Raw genomic sequence first — 12,029 nt, 5'->3', positions numbered from 1 at the left:
TTCGAGTCCCGAGGCGGCGAGGCAAATGGGCAAGCCTCTTAATGTGAAGCCCCCTGTTCACCTTACAGTAAATAGGTACGAGATGTAACTCGAGGGGTTGTGGCCTCGCTTTCCCGGTATGTGGAGTGTTGTGGTCTCAGTCCTACCCGAAGATCGGTCTATGAGCTCTGAGCTCGCTCCGTAATGGGGAAGACTGGCTGGGTGACAAGAAGACGACCGAGGTGAATTACACACACACACACACACACACACACACACACACACACACACACACACACACACACACACACACACACACACACACACACACACACACAGACACACAGACAGACACACACACACACACACACACACACACACACACACACACACACACACACACCCCTCGTAGTGTAGTGGTTAGCACGCTCGACTCACACTCGAGAGGGTCCGGGTTCGAATCCCGGAGGCGGCGAGGCAAATGGGCAAGCCTCTTAATGTGTGGCCCCTGTTCACCTAGCAGTAAATAGGTACGGGATGTAACTCGAGGGGTTGTGGCCTCGCTTTCCCGGTGTGTGTAGTGTGTTATGTGGTCTAAGTCCTACCCGAAAATCAGTCTATGAGCTCTGAGCTCGCTCCGTAATGGGGAAGACTGGCTGGGTGACCAGCAGACGACCGAGGTGAATTACACAAACAAACAGCGTTGACATCAACCATTACCTTGGGTCTAGAAGGCACGCCCCTGCAACAAATTCTTCCCATAAAGAATTATGACATTTAGCCAATAAAATCCGTATTGTAAAGACAAAAAGTAATGTGAATAAGGCGTATCGAGATCAGATTTTCCTTGAATTTTTTATTTTTTCATTAATTGAACCACTTCAATACTAGGACACATTTTTTTCTTTGAAATTTGTATACGATTAGACCCTTTTATTGACCATAGGAAGGGTCTATGGAAGTCAAAAGGTTAATGGCCAGTCTTCATTGTTTTACTCTCCACGTAAGTTTCTGAAGCTGTATAAAATCACCAAATAGTAAGCAGAATGAATATGGAAACGCTTCATGATATTCAAGGTACTAAATGTACGACATGGAGAATTCTTTTCATAGAAGAGATTAATATTTTGACAAGCCGACACGTGCATTATGCCTGGTGTTCGCCAAGATAAGCAGACAAACTTTGATTTGTGTTATTCCTCTCAACGCGAACTGTAACAATGAGAAGAAAACGAGCGATCAAAGATGGTCATTACACAGCAGTTAATTGGTGGTGGTAATGGTTGGGTAGTTGACTAGGAAGAGGGCAGACTGAAGTGGTGGAGGGAGAGGGAGGGGGAGAGTGAAGGCGGGAGAGAATGGACGGGAGGAGGGGAATAATAGGAGGTGAGGACGGGGACAGGCCTGACTCCGTGTTTCATTCCACACACTGCTTTCATACCAGCGGAATCACACTCCGGCAAGGTAAGGCTTTGGCTGTGTTGCTGTGGTACTTGTGGCCGTGTTAATGAAAATAATCTGTTTTGGTGTGTGTTGTGGTGATGATTGTGGTTTTTATTTCCAACAGATGAGGTGTTGGGCAGCATTCCTGGTGGTTCTGGTGGCTGGATTCCACTTTGTCCCTAGTATGGTGAGTTTTTATACATGTAGTTTACCACGTCGCTGAGGTTTCGCTTGCTATTACTGGTTAATCATGTTTGCTAGGATTAAACCTTGAGTGATCCTTTATCTTGTGAATCTTTGCCCAGGGACAAACTTACGGAAGCGGCAGTGGCAGTGGCAGTGGCAGTGGCAGCGGCAGCGGCAGCGGCAGCGCAGCTGGAAGCGGTGCTGGTGTCGGTGCTGGAACAGGTGCTGCAGGACGCGGAGTTGCCGGATTCCCTGGATTCGTTGGCACCGCTGGCACCGCTGGCCAAGGTGGGGCCGGTGCATTTCAGCGAGGCACGAGCGTCATCCAGCAGCAGCCTACACCGACAGTCACTCAGACTGTAACCATAGACAGGTTCACAACACTCACGGACATCGTCTTTCAGAGCTACGGTGTGATCCTAACTCAGTTTGTGGTGGAGACTGCCACCAGGCCTGTGCAGCAGGTGAGGGAATGGGTCGAGATTGCCCTTAACGTGTGAGGAACTAATAACTTTAATATTTGTATGTAGTTCTCCAACTGATGTGAATTTAGTTATAGAACTGACTTTATTCGTAGGTTGTGGTGACCCCCGTCAATGACCAAGTGGCCATCACCACCACCGTGCTCCACCGCCCAGAATACATCACACTCACGGAAACTAAGTCTGACTTCCGCCTAGCCGTGAGAACATCAGTCAGCCACGTCACGCTCACCCACACCGCCTACAACATCATGCACGTGCCCTTCACCATAACTGCCACCGAAACGTGAGTAGCCTTCTTAACTATTTCTAATGCGCAGACACGTTGACCAGTAGTGATGCTTGCGGATCGTAAGGTATTAAGGTAGGGATTCTTCCTAAGAGTGTCTATTCCTACTGTTTCTCGTGTTTTGTTCCTAGAACTTTTCCTCGTTTTGTTGCAGCGTGCACCTGACCTCCCCGGTGGTGAGGACTGTAATCAGCACACAGCGGCAAGTGGTCACGGACTTCCGCACCATTGTCAACACCATTTATGTTCATGGCGGATACCACTAACGCCCGCGAAACATATTGTGGAATCGATTGTGTTAACTTGTAATGCCGGGTGAAGTATTTGTAATGCTGGGTGAAGTATTAATAAAAGTAAGAAAATTTTATTAGTCTTGTTAGTCGTGACATCTTGTAAGTAAGTTCGTCCCCATTACTCTCAAATAAACATCGTCTCCATTACCGTTTCAATATCTCGTGTTAGTCGTGACTTCCTGGAAGATTGTCCCCCATTAACTTAACTTAGTGCTCTAGCAATCGATTTTTTTTTTCCATGCGATCTCTTACTTTTTTTCCGTGCGATCTCTCCCTTGTTAATTGCAGCGGTGTTTGCTCTCTTCCTCACCGTAGACAACGATGATGATGAATGAGTGGGAAACCGGAATAAGTTTCGGTACCTAATGCCTGTTCACGAGTTGAGACTTGCGCGAGGTTAACAGAAAACTGAATATATAAAGGGTGGCATAAGCTATGAAATGATGAGGTTTGTATCTGGGCGCCTGTGACATCGCCGTGGAACAAGTGTGCGCCAGCTAGATCTCTCGGGGCGACCCAGCTCGGGTGTGTCCTTTCTTCGTGCTACACTCGCATGGGATGAGGGATGAGAATTCGTGCCTTATTACAGGCCTTTGTTACAACACCGTAGTGCCGCACCATTGCCGTAGTGCCGCACCATTGCCAACACCGTCTGTGTCCATGGCAGATACCACCGATACTGCATGACTTCTTAATAGTGTGGAATAAATTGTCTTTACTTGTTATGCCGGGTGAAGTATTAAAAAAGTTAGGAAATCATAAGTCCTGTGAGTCGTGACTTCCTGGAAGATCATCCCCATTCCGATAAGGCCCTTCCACACGACGGGCAACAGTATGGCGGGCACTGATGATTTGCCCGTAATTTTCTCGCTTTGAAAGGGTTACCAGATCAAACGGTTCAATTAAGGCGGGCAGTAGGCATAACCAGCAGACTAAGCTCAGACACCGTGCTGTACACACTGTCTTCCTTCTGCCACCTCTGTGCGGAATTTTTTTGTACGCCCATCAGGTTTAGGCATTAGTTAAAGTTAGGATTCCCACTGCCCCGTGTTTTTAGCTTTGGTTTTTTCACTGTCCTCACCTTAGCGGCAACAGGTGTCTGTTGCCAGGTCGTCAGATTCTTTCCTCTCACCTACGGAGGATCCGCCTCGGTGAGCGTGCTTTTCGGGTAAATTAACACCGTAGTGGTTTGGCGGGACAATCTGACATTAGGTAACTTCTCCCTGACCCCCTCCCTCTCCCCTCCTGCAGGAGAGGGGTATACTCACCCTCCATGCCTGACGGACCTTTCTTTCACTGATCGACTATCCCGACTGCCAGACTGAATATAGACCCCAATAAAGCGATATTAGTGACAATACATTCCAAGACTACCACGCGCTTCTCAAGTCAACTCATTTATAATCAAAGAGGTAATTGACTACCATAATGGAAATGTGAACAATGTTAAAAAAAAAACTTGCTAGTGGTGACTTGTCAGTTCATACACTAACGTAAATCAAGTCAAGTCACTTTTGAAACGCCAGCGAATCCATGACATCGAGATCGAGGCTTCGATTCCGGTGTCCATGAACTCATGTCGGGGAGTCGCCTCTCACCGCAATTTTGCGGACATGGACTCGACCGAGATCGTCGATTGCATGGCTGATCAGGATGTTATTGAAGCTCGTAAGATAACTAAAATGGATGACGGTATCAGAAGGAGCACAGCATCAGTCATTTTCACCTTCAGTACTGCTAAGTTGCAAGAGAGGATTCATGTAGGTTACGAGTCGGTTCCCGTTCGTCCCTACATTCCGAATTCTCTCCGTTGTTTCAAGTACCAGCTTTACAGTTACCATGACAACGCTTGTCGGTCTTCCCATGCTTACTACGGTAGATGTGCAGGTGAGGGCCATTCGGTGGACCAGTGCACATCCTCGGTGGATAAGTGCCGTAACTGTGAGGGTGCTCACTCCACTTTCTCACGCGATTGTCCAACCTGGAAATTGGAGGAAGAGGTCTGCACAGTTAAAGCTACTGAGGGAATTTCTTACTATGAAGCAAGGATGCGAGTGAAGCAGACACAGGCCGCGCCTGCTTCAAACGTCTCCAACGCTTCAACAGTAAGGGCTCCACCCAAGACGTGTACTGTTGCCATTCAAACTGACCTGCTGCCTGCCCCATCTACCAACACAGCTTCCCCTTCAACCTCCAACTCATCATCTGCTCAGACTACTGCTGCTACTTCCACTAAAACTTCTACTGCTATCACTTCCTCCGCTCCATATCTGTCAGCTATTTCTCAAACTCCCAGCAAGGATGAGAAGACTGACAAGACTAATGAATTAAATATAACAAAACTTGAACGTCACCGCCCTTCTCATTTAGTCGCCTCTCCCGCGCCGTCGAGGAAGGGTTCTTACGCTCGCTCCCTCTCGACCAGCTCAGGGGAGTTAATAATTGATGAATCAATGGATGTCACCACTTGTAAGCGCAAAAGGACTAAGAAAACGGCCGCCACCACCACTCTTAAGCCATAATATTCAAAGTGTTACAGTGGAACTGCAGAAGTATTCGGAATAAAGATCCATATTTGCCACTTTTAGTGAACATACACAGGCCGTCAGTTATTTGTCTACAGGAGATGAGACTGCAGGATCAGCCTGATCCTTCAGTGCTAAAACACTACCATCCGTATGGAAGATATGAGGGACACGGCGTTGCCATATACATACACAAAACAATGACACAAACAGAAGTGACGTTGAATATACCTCTGGAAGCTGTCTCGTGCAGGGTGAGATTCAACGACACGTATCTGGCTATCTGTTCCCTCAACTTACCTCCCAATACCCCCATTGTTGATGATGACATTACATCTCCAATTAGCCAGCTTCCGGGCAACAGGCTGGTTGTTGGCGATTTTAACACCCATCATCATCAATGGGGAAGTGAGAGGTCAAGTGTACGTGGGGAGCAGCTCGTGCTTGTTTCACCCTCTCAGCCAGATTTGTCCCAGCCCAGATTTACATACACATGTAGATGTAGATGTGGGTCCCAGCCTTCCACTTGACTCCTTCGAGATGTTTGGTCGATAGGTTCCTTTTAGGGTAGTGTGTGTGTTGTGTCTTTGTGGCATGTCTATGTGGTGTGTGTGTGTGTGTGTGTGTGTGTGTGTGTGTGTGTGTAATAATAATAATAATAATAATAAACGGTTTATTAGTTAGGCAATGTAAAAAAAATACACTGAAAATGTACAGGGGGGGGGACATTACCACAATGAACTAAAAATGCTTAACCTAACTATGGATAAACTTAACCTAGAAATTCACTTATTTATTTAAAGCTCGCACAATAGTGGGCACCGCGCTGAGTCGGTACCGATCCGTGCGCGGTGCTCTCAAAGGCGCCACGCGATTATGGTGTCGGGTGGCGCGAGCAGGGGGAGGCACGTCGGGTGGTAGCAGGTGGCGGAGACGTGGATGACGCAGCAGTCCTTCCCCAAATTTTTCCAAGGCTTCCTGGTGTCTTGTGGCCAGCCTCGGCAGACTCAGGCAGGTCAGGGCGTCCTCGTAGGACCTGTAGGCAGGCCCAAGGATGACCCTGAACGCCCTCCTCTGAACCCTCTCCAGCTGTTGTCGTTGTGTGAGGTTCAGGAGGAGGACCACGCTGGGGCGGCGTACATGAGCTTAGGGAGTATAAAGATGAGGTACACTCCCCTCAGCTCATCTGCCGGTGCTCCCAGGGACCTGAGTCGGCGCAGTAAATAGATTTTATATGAGGCTGACCTGATGATGTTGGAAACATGCTGCTTCCATGTTAACTGATCATCCACCAAGACACCTAGAAGCTTGGTGCTGCGGACCACCTGGAGGAGTGAGGGCCCACAGAAAGCTGGGGAGGGGGAACTGCTGCTGTGGAGGTACAAATGTGCATCACCACGGTCTTGGTGTGGTTGATGGTCATTTTGTTGTCCTCCGTCCACGTCTGTAGTTGGTTTAGAGTGGACTGCAGTGCTGAGAAGTCTGGGTTGGTGTTGTTGACGGGTACGCCCACGGTGCAGTCGTCCACATACTTCCAGCGGTGGGGGGTGTGGACGAGAGCATCGTTGATAAGGATGAGGAAACACAGGGGACCCATCTTGGTCCCCTGAGGGACCCCGCATGTGAGCTGTTGGAAAGAGGAGACAGAGCCCTGATAACGAACGGCCTGACGCCTTCCCGTGAGGAAGTCTGCCAACCACGCTATCAGGTAGGGAGAGAGACCCAGAGTGATGGCTTTATTTATCACAACAGTGTGATCAACAAGATCAAAGGCCTTTCTGAAGTCCACAAAAGCAATAGCTAGAGAAGTGTTGCGTTTGTCCAGGTGGCTGTGGACGAATTCCAGGAAGCTGACAAGGTAGTGAGATGTGGAGGTGGATTTAATATTGCCAAATTGTTGTGTGTCAATAGAGTTACAAATTTTGTTATAGGCCCAGTCGAAAACAAAATCTTCACAGATAAGGCTGGGTATAGGGGTGATGGCGACTGGTCTTAGATCATTCAGTGACTGTGGATTAGAAATTTTGGGGAGGGGGGTGACGTAAGATGTCTTCCAGTCATCGGGGCAGGAATGTTGAGCAAGGGAGGCATTGATGATAGAGCAAAGGGGTGTGGCAAGTTCTGGGGCAAATTCTCTGTAAATTTTGATGGGGAGGTCAGTGGGAGTGGTGGATCTGTTTAGTTTAAATTTAAGAAGCTTCCTGTAAACATCAACCTCCTGGACAAGGGGTGGAGGGGAGGAGGCAGGGAGGTAGGCTGGGAGAGTAGTGGAGTGAAGGGGAGGGAGTGTCTGACAGATCGCAGCGAAGTGACCGTTAATCTCTTCGGCCGCGCTGTCAGGTGAAAGGTGTGAAACACAGGGAAGAGAAGAGGCTTGCTTTTGTAAACCACACAAAGACTTAATCTTGTCGTACCACTGTCTGTTGTTAGTAAGCTTGAGATGGTGAATTTTGTCTGGGTAGTAGCTTGCCTTGGCTTTTTTAATTTCCCTGATAACTCTGTTCCTTAAACTCCTGTACTGGTCAGGGCTAGAGTGGAAAGCCCTGTCACGCTGACGAAGGAGTCGTTTGATGCAGGGCGTCATCCAAGGGGCATCAGATGGGTCCACTGTGATGTCCTTGGTGGGAAAGTAGTGGTGGAACGCTTCCGTTGTGGTAGTGAAGTAGTTCCGCCATTTTGTGTGGACGTCTTCCACCTCCAGTACCTCGGTCCACGGATGAAGTGTTAGCCACTGCCCAAATTCCCTCATGGCGGAGTCAGGCATGGGCCTGTGGGATCTGGTGACAGTTGACCTGGGAACCGAGGTGGTGGGGGGTGGGTGTCCACAGGATGGAGAGGTGGGTGCTGCGTCCCATGGGGGGGGGAGTGGCTTGGGAGGCGAGTACTGCTGGCTCAGGTCTGTCATGATAAGGTCGAGGGTGGACTGGTGGTGGGTGGGGAAGTCCACGACCTGGGTGAGGTGTAGCTGGTGCAGGATTTCACTGATATCCAAGCGGTTGAAGTCCCCACAGATTACCAGCTTGGCAGCAGGAAATCTCACCCGTAAAGCATCAGCAGTCTCGATGATGTGATCAGTGAGCAACCGTGCAGTGGCGGCCCGTGGAGGGTGGTAGACAACACACACAATGATGGAGGCTGTGTTGCGGGGTGGCAGGGGGTAACCCTCACCCACAGGGCCTCCAATCCGGCGGGGACGTCGACGTGTAGGTGTGAGGGGCTGAGGTCAGAGCGGCAAAACAGGGCCACTCCTCCCCCCCTGCGTTGATTCCTGAGGTGGTGGAACAGCTGGAAATCTTGAATCATACACACCTCAGGAGTTATCTGCCACGCCTCCGTGATCGCCACAATGTCTGCACAGTTAGATCTCACTGACACTATCAACTCGTCCATCTTGTTCGCCAGTGATGTCACGTTGGAAAGGAGGAGAGAGGGAAGACTATACCACACGCGCGGAACTTCGAAGTGTTTGTATTCCTCTCCTCAACCTTCCGCCCTTCCTTACGGTAGATGTGATCACTTTAATGGGACGCACCACACTCCTTCCTCCCTTGGATCCACGATTCCGAAATAACTGTAAGTTTTTGAGGCGTTGAATGACCTCTGATGGAGGGTACCCAGCCTCACGTCTACGGCGCAGAAGGGCATTGCGTCCGTAGCTTAGCACTGCAGCACTCATTTCACTGTTTGTCCAGACGTGCACTCACTTATAATATCCAAAATTGTTTGTATTATAACACTATGGCGAGCACTAATTAACCTATTAATAACTTATACAAAGGGGAAGGGGGGGAGGCCAACAGGCTGGCCGTGGCTGCCCGAGAGCACACGTCCGACCCGAAGGTCACACGTCCGACCCAACAATAAACTTATGAGTGAGGTCAGCTGTAAAACTTATATTTTGTTGTGTGTGTGTAATGTGTCAACAACAATCTTCTCCACTAAACTGTTATGTTGACTGTACAATGCCATGAGTAAATAGGGAAACAAAAATTGCAGAGAAAAAGTCGTAAATTGAGATACTCACAAAGCTTTCTTCCCAAACGTGAGAGGGAAAAACATTGTTGGTCATGTTTTTAGAATACAATAGATTCTGTGACATATTTTGTACGAGCGAATACAGAAAAAAAAAAAACGTTATATTTTCCTCTATTCTTAAGGCAGTTTTTGTAACTGCCTGGCGTCTGTTTCATTGTTGTTTGGGATAACAAGGATGACGTAGTAACACTGGAACCACCCAACGCGTCTCGACCTTATAAACAGCCGAAGCTGCGATCCAAGGCGAGCCGCGCGTGAAGGTCCACCAAGGCAACCTGGTGCTCCCGCAAGGGCAGTTCAACCAGTCTCTGTCTTCAACAGGAAGGTGTAAGGTAAATCTCAGTTTGGTATTTTTCCGCGGAGAGCGAGTGTTGTGATGTAAAGAATGTTATATTAGAAAGTTTGAACATGTGGTCACAGTATGACCATATTATTTATATGGTTTCAGGAGCTGTACTCTGCTGTTAACAAAATGTCTCCGTCTCCTGTTATTGTTGCCTTCCTGACTCTTCTGGTTCAGGTGAGACTTGCTTCTTTGTTGGATGATTGAACTAGGATTTTAACGTTCTCGCAATCAACGTTGTTTACGTGATATTGGTTATGTTCTATGAATCTAATTTTTAAACTACGGTATTTAATTCCAGGCACACGGCCAGATCCCGTATGAAACTCATCCGTCTTACTACCCGCAGCCGGTGCATCCCGTTACCGAGACGGTGAGTGTCTTTGTAACTGTGGGCACTGGACCGGGGACTGAATGTACTTGGTCTAGTAATTACTATATATATTTGGGTATCTAATGGTTGGTCAACTTTCAAACACTGGAAATGGCAGTAACTCTTGGTTGCATTACCTTCACAGGTGACAGTGAGTGACAGACTCAAACGATTCGCGTCCCCGTGCTTTCAAACACTGGAAATGGCAGTAACTCTTGGTTGCATTACCTTCACAGGTGACAGTGACAGAGACTCAAACGATTCGCGTCCCCGTGACGTCAGATATCTGGGTGAGCACAGCGACTCCTTACACTGTGCGGGTGACGAGTCTCGCGACTGATTATACCTTCGTGCCCGCCAACGCCGAGACCGTCACTGCTGTCGTTGCCGTCACAAACACTCCGGTAGGTGTGCTTCAGTGGCGTCTTCTTTGCTGGGTGAAAGTTGAGGGAATCTTGTCTGTAACGGGTGAAACATGTATAAAAATTCACATTAACAGATCTCCGTTGTGCGCGAGACGAGCTGCATCAACCCAGTGCGGACGGCAGTGTCTGTGTACACTACTTTCTTGACGGAGACGGAGAGGAAGGACTTGTACCACACCGTTACCCACGTCGATGTGCATCACGAGGTGAGTGTGGGGGATGGGCGTGTATATTGTCTATGTATCATTATGCAGTACATCGTTTAGATACTAACCGCTATCTGTTGGCATATCCCCGGAGACTTCAACCTATTGTTACTTCTCCGCAGATCAACACCGTGGCTGTGCCGTCTGTCCAGACCCTTGTACAGAGGGCTACCACCACCACCATCCAGTTCACCACCGTCACCGTCACCTCCACTACTTTTGGCTACTACCATTAAATTGAAGTGGTTATAGACATGAAATTGTGTTGATATTTGTAATGTCTAATGTCTATCAGTAAAAATAAAGTCTTACTCTACTGAATGTCCTGATTATAATTTACAAATATTCGTACGGCTGTTTCTTAAGAACTTCTTCAAACAGTACGTGTAATTCTAACTTAGTGTAGTAAACTAAGTTACCTCCATTCTCCCTCTTATTTAATGCTTGCCTCCACTAAAACCTTTTAACATGTCTCGCACCTTCTCCGTGTTGCTTCCATCAGTCAACGATCACTCTAAACAAGTCTTTGTTATGCGGTCTTTGTTATGCGGTTACAAAAGTACCATAATAGTTGTATTGTAAGACAATCCACCTACATATTTAACGTGTACCTTGCTTCCCTTTTCTCTCGCGGTGAACACTTACCTTTCCGATCTTTGTTAAACGACGTAATACAGTGAAACTTGTACACCTTCCCCTATAATTAATTTGTTTCGTGGCTGGATTGTAACCTCTAAGTCATTTCTGATTAGTTTGGTGTTAAGGTTCTGTAGTTAATGTGAGTTAAGCAGTAGATGAGTTTGTTGTTCGGAGAATTGAAGACAAAGCGGGGGTGGGGTGCCGGTTCTCTTGCGAGGTAATACCTAGGTTCCAGGTAATTAAATTATTAATTGGTGTTTTTTAAGCGTTTTACAAGCAATCTGAACCGTGCATGAAGGTTTCTATGATCGTTTACAACAAAGCGCTGTGGATTATAGAACCTTAGTATGTATACATTGCAAGGAAATGACAAGTCTGAGGACACGCGAAATAAATAGGGATTCCTCCAAGCACACCCACAGTACTTGGAGGCTTGTCATCGTCACCAGAGAGGGCAGTCTGTCCTTAATACTCTCATGAATACTGCAACGAACACTCACTCATCCCTGAGCTAGACCATCGCGCAGCTCATTACTTGGCTTCTGATGTGATTTGACATGCGGATTACATTAATCGTGGCGACGTTATCGTGTAAGCACGGCCGTGAAGATGTTCATTGTAATATCTACGATAATAAAACATTAATGATGCAATACACATGTCAAGCCGCCCCACACACAGACCGAAGACACACACACACACACACACACACACACACACACACCGCGTAGTGTAGTGGTTAGCACGCTCGACTCACAATCGAGAGAGCAGGGTTCGAGTCCCGAGGCGGCGAGGCAAATGGGCAAGCCTC

The 12,029-nt window shown here is 47.9% G+C and overlaps 1 protein-coding gene across 1 annotated transcript; it reads left to right on the top strand.

Moving 5' to 3' along the window:
* Window positions 1–1,380: 1,380 nt before the first annotated feature.
* LOC123519016 lies at window positions 1,381–2,746 on the top strand. The gene is made up of 5 exons (XM_045280136.1): window positions 1,381–1,443; window positions 1,547–1,609; window positions 1,728–2,072; window positions 2,186–2,376; window positions 2,534–2,746. Exons 2-5 carry the CDS (start codon window positions 1,547–1,549, stop codon window positions 2,643–2,645), a joined length of 711 nt encoding a protein of 236 aa, XP_045136071.1. The 5' UTR covers window positions 1,381–1,443; the 3' UTR covers window positions 2,646–2,746.
* The last annotated feature ends 9,283 nt before the right edge of the window (window positions 2,747–12,029 follow it).

This window comes from Portunus trituberculatus, chromosome 44 (assembly GCF_017591435.1).
Source record: "Portunus trituberculatus isolate SZX2019 chromosome 44, ASM1759143v1, whole genome shotgun sequence".
In the NCBI taxonomy this organism is placed as follows: domain Eukaryota; kingdom Metazoa; phylum Arthropoda; class Malacostraca; order Decapoda; family Portunidae; genus Portunus; species Portunus trituberculatus.
The sequence above is the reverse complement of the archived record's forward strand: the minus strand, read 5'-3'. Positions and strand labels throughout refer to the sequence as shown.

Bases quoted from the DNA above. Each gene is read 5' to 3' on its own strand.
- LOC123519016 (XM_045280136.1), top strand. From the start codon at position 1,547: ATGAGGTGTTGGGCAGCATTCCTGGTGGTTCTGGTGGCTGGATTCCAC. The intron at 2,073-2,185 runs GTGAGGGAATGG...CTTTATTCGTAG, and splicing joins CCACCAGGCCTGTGCAGCAG to GTTGTGGTGACCCCCGTCAA. The intron at 2,377-2,533 runs GTGAGTAGCCTT...GTTTTGTTGCAG, and splicing joins ACCATAACTGCCACCGAAAC to CGTGCACCTGACCTCCCCGG.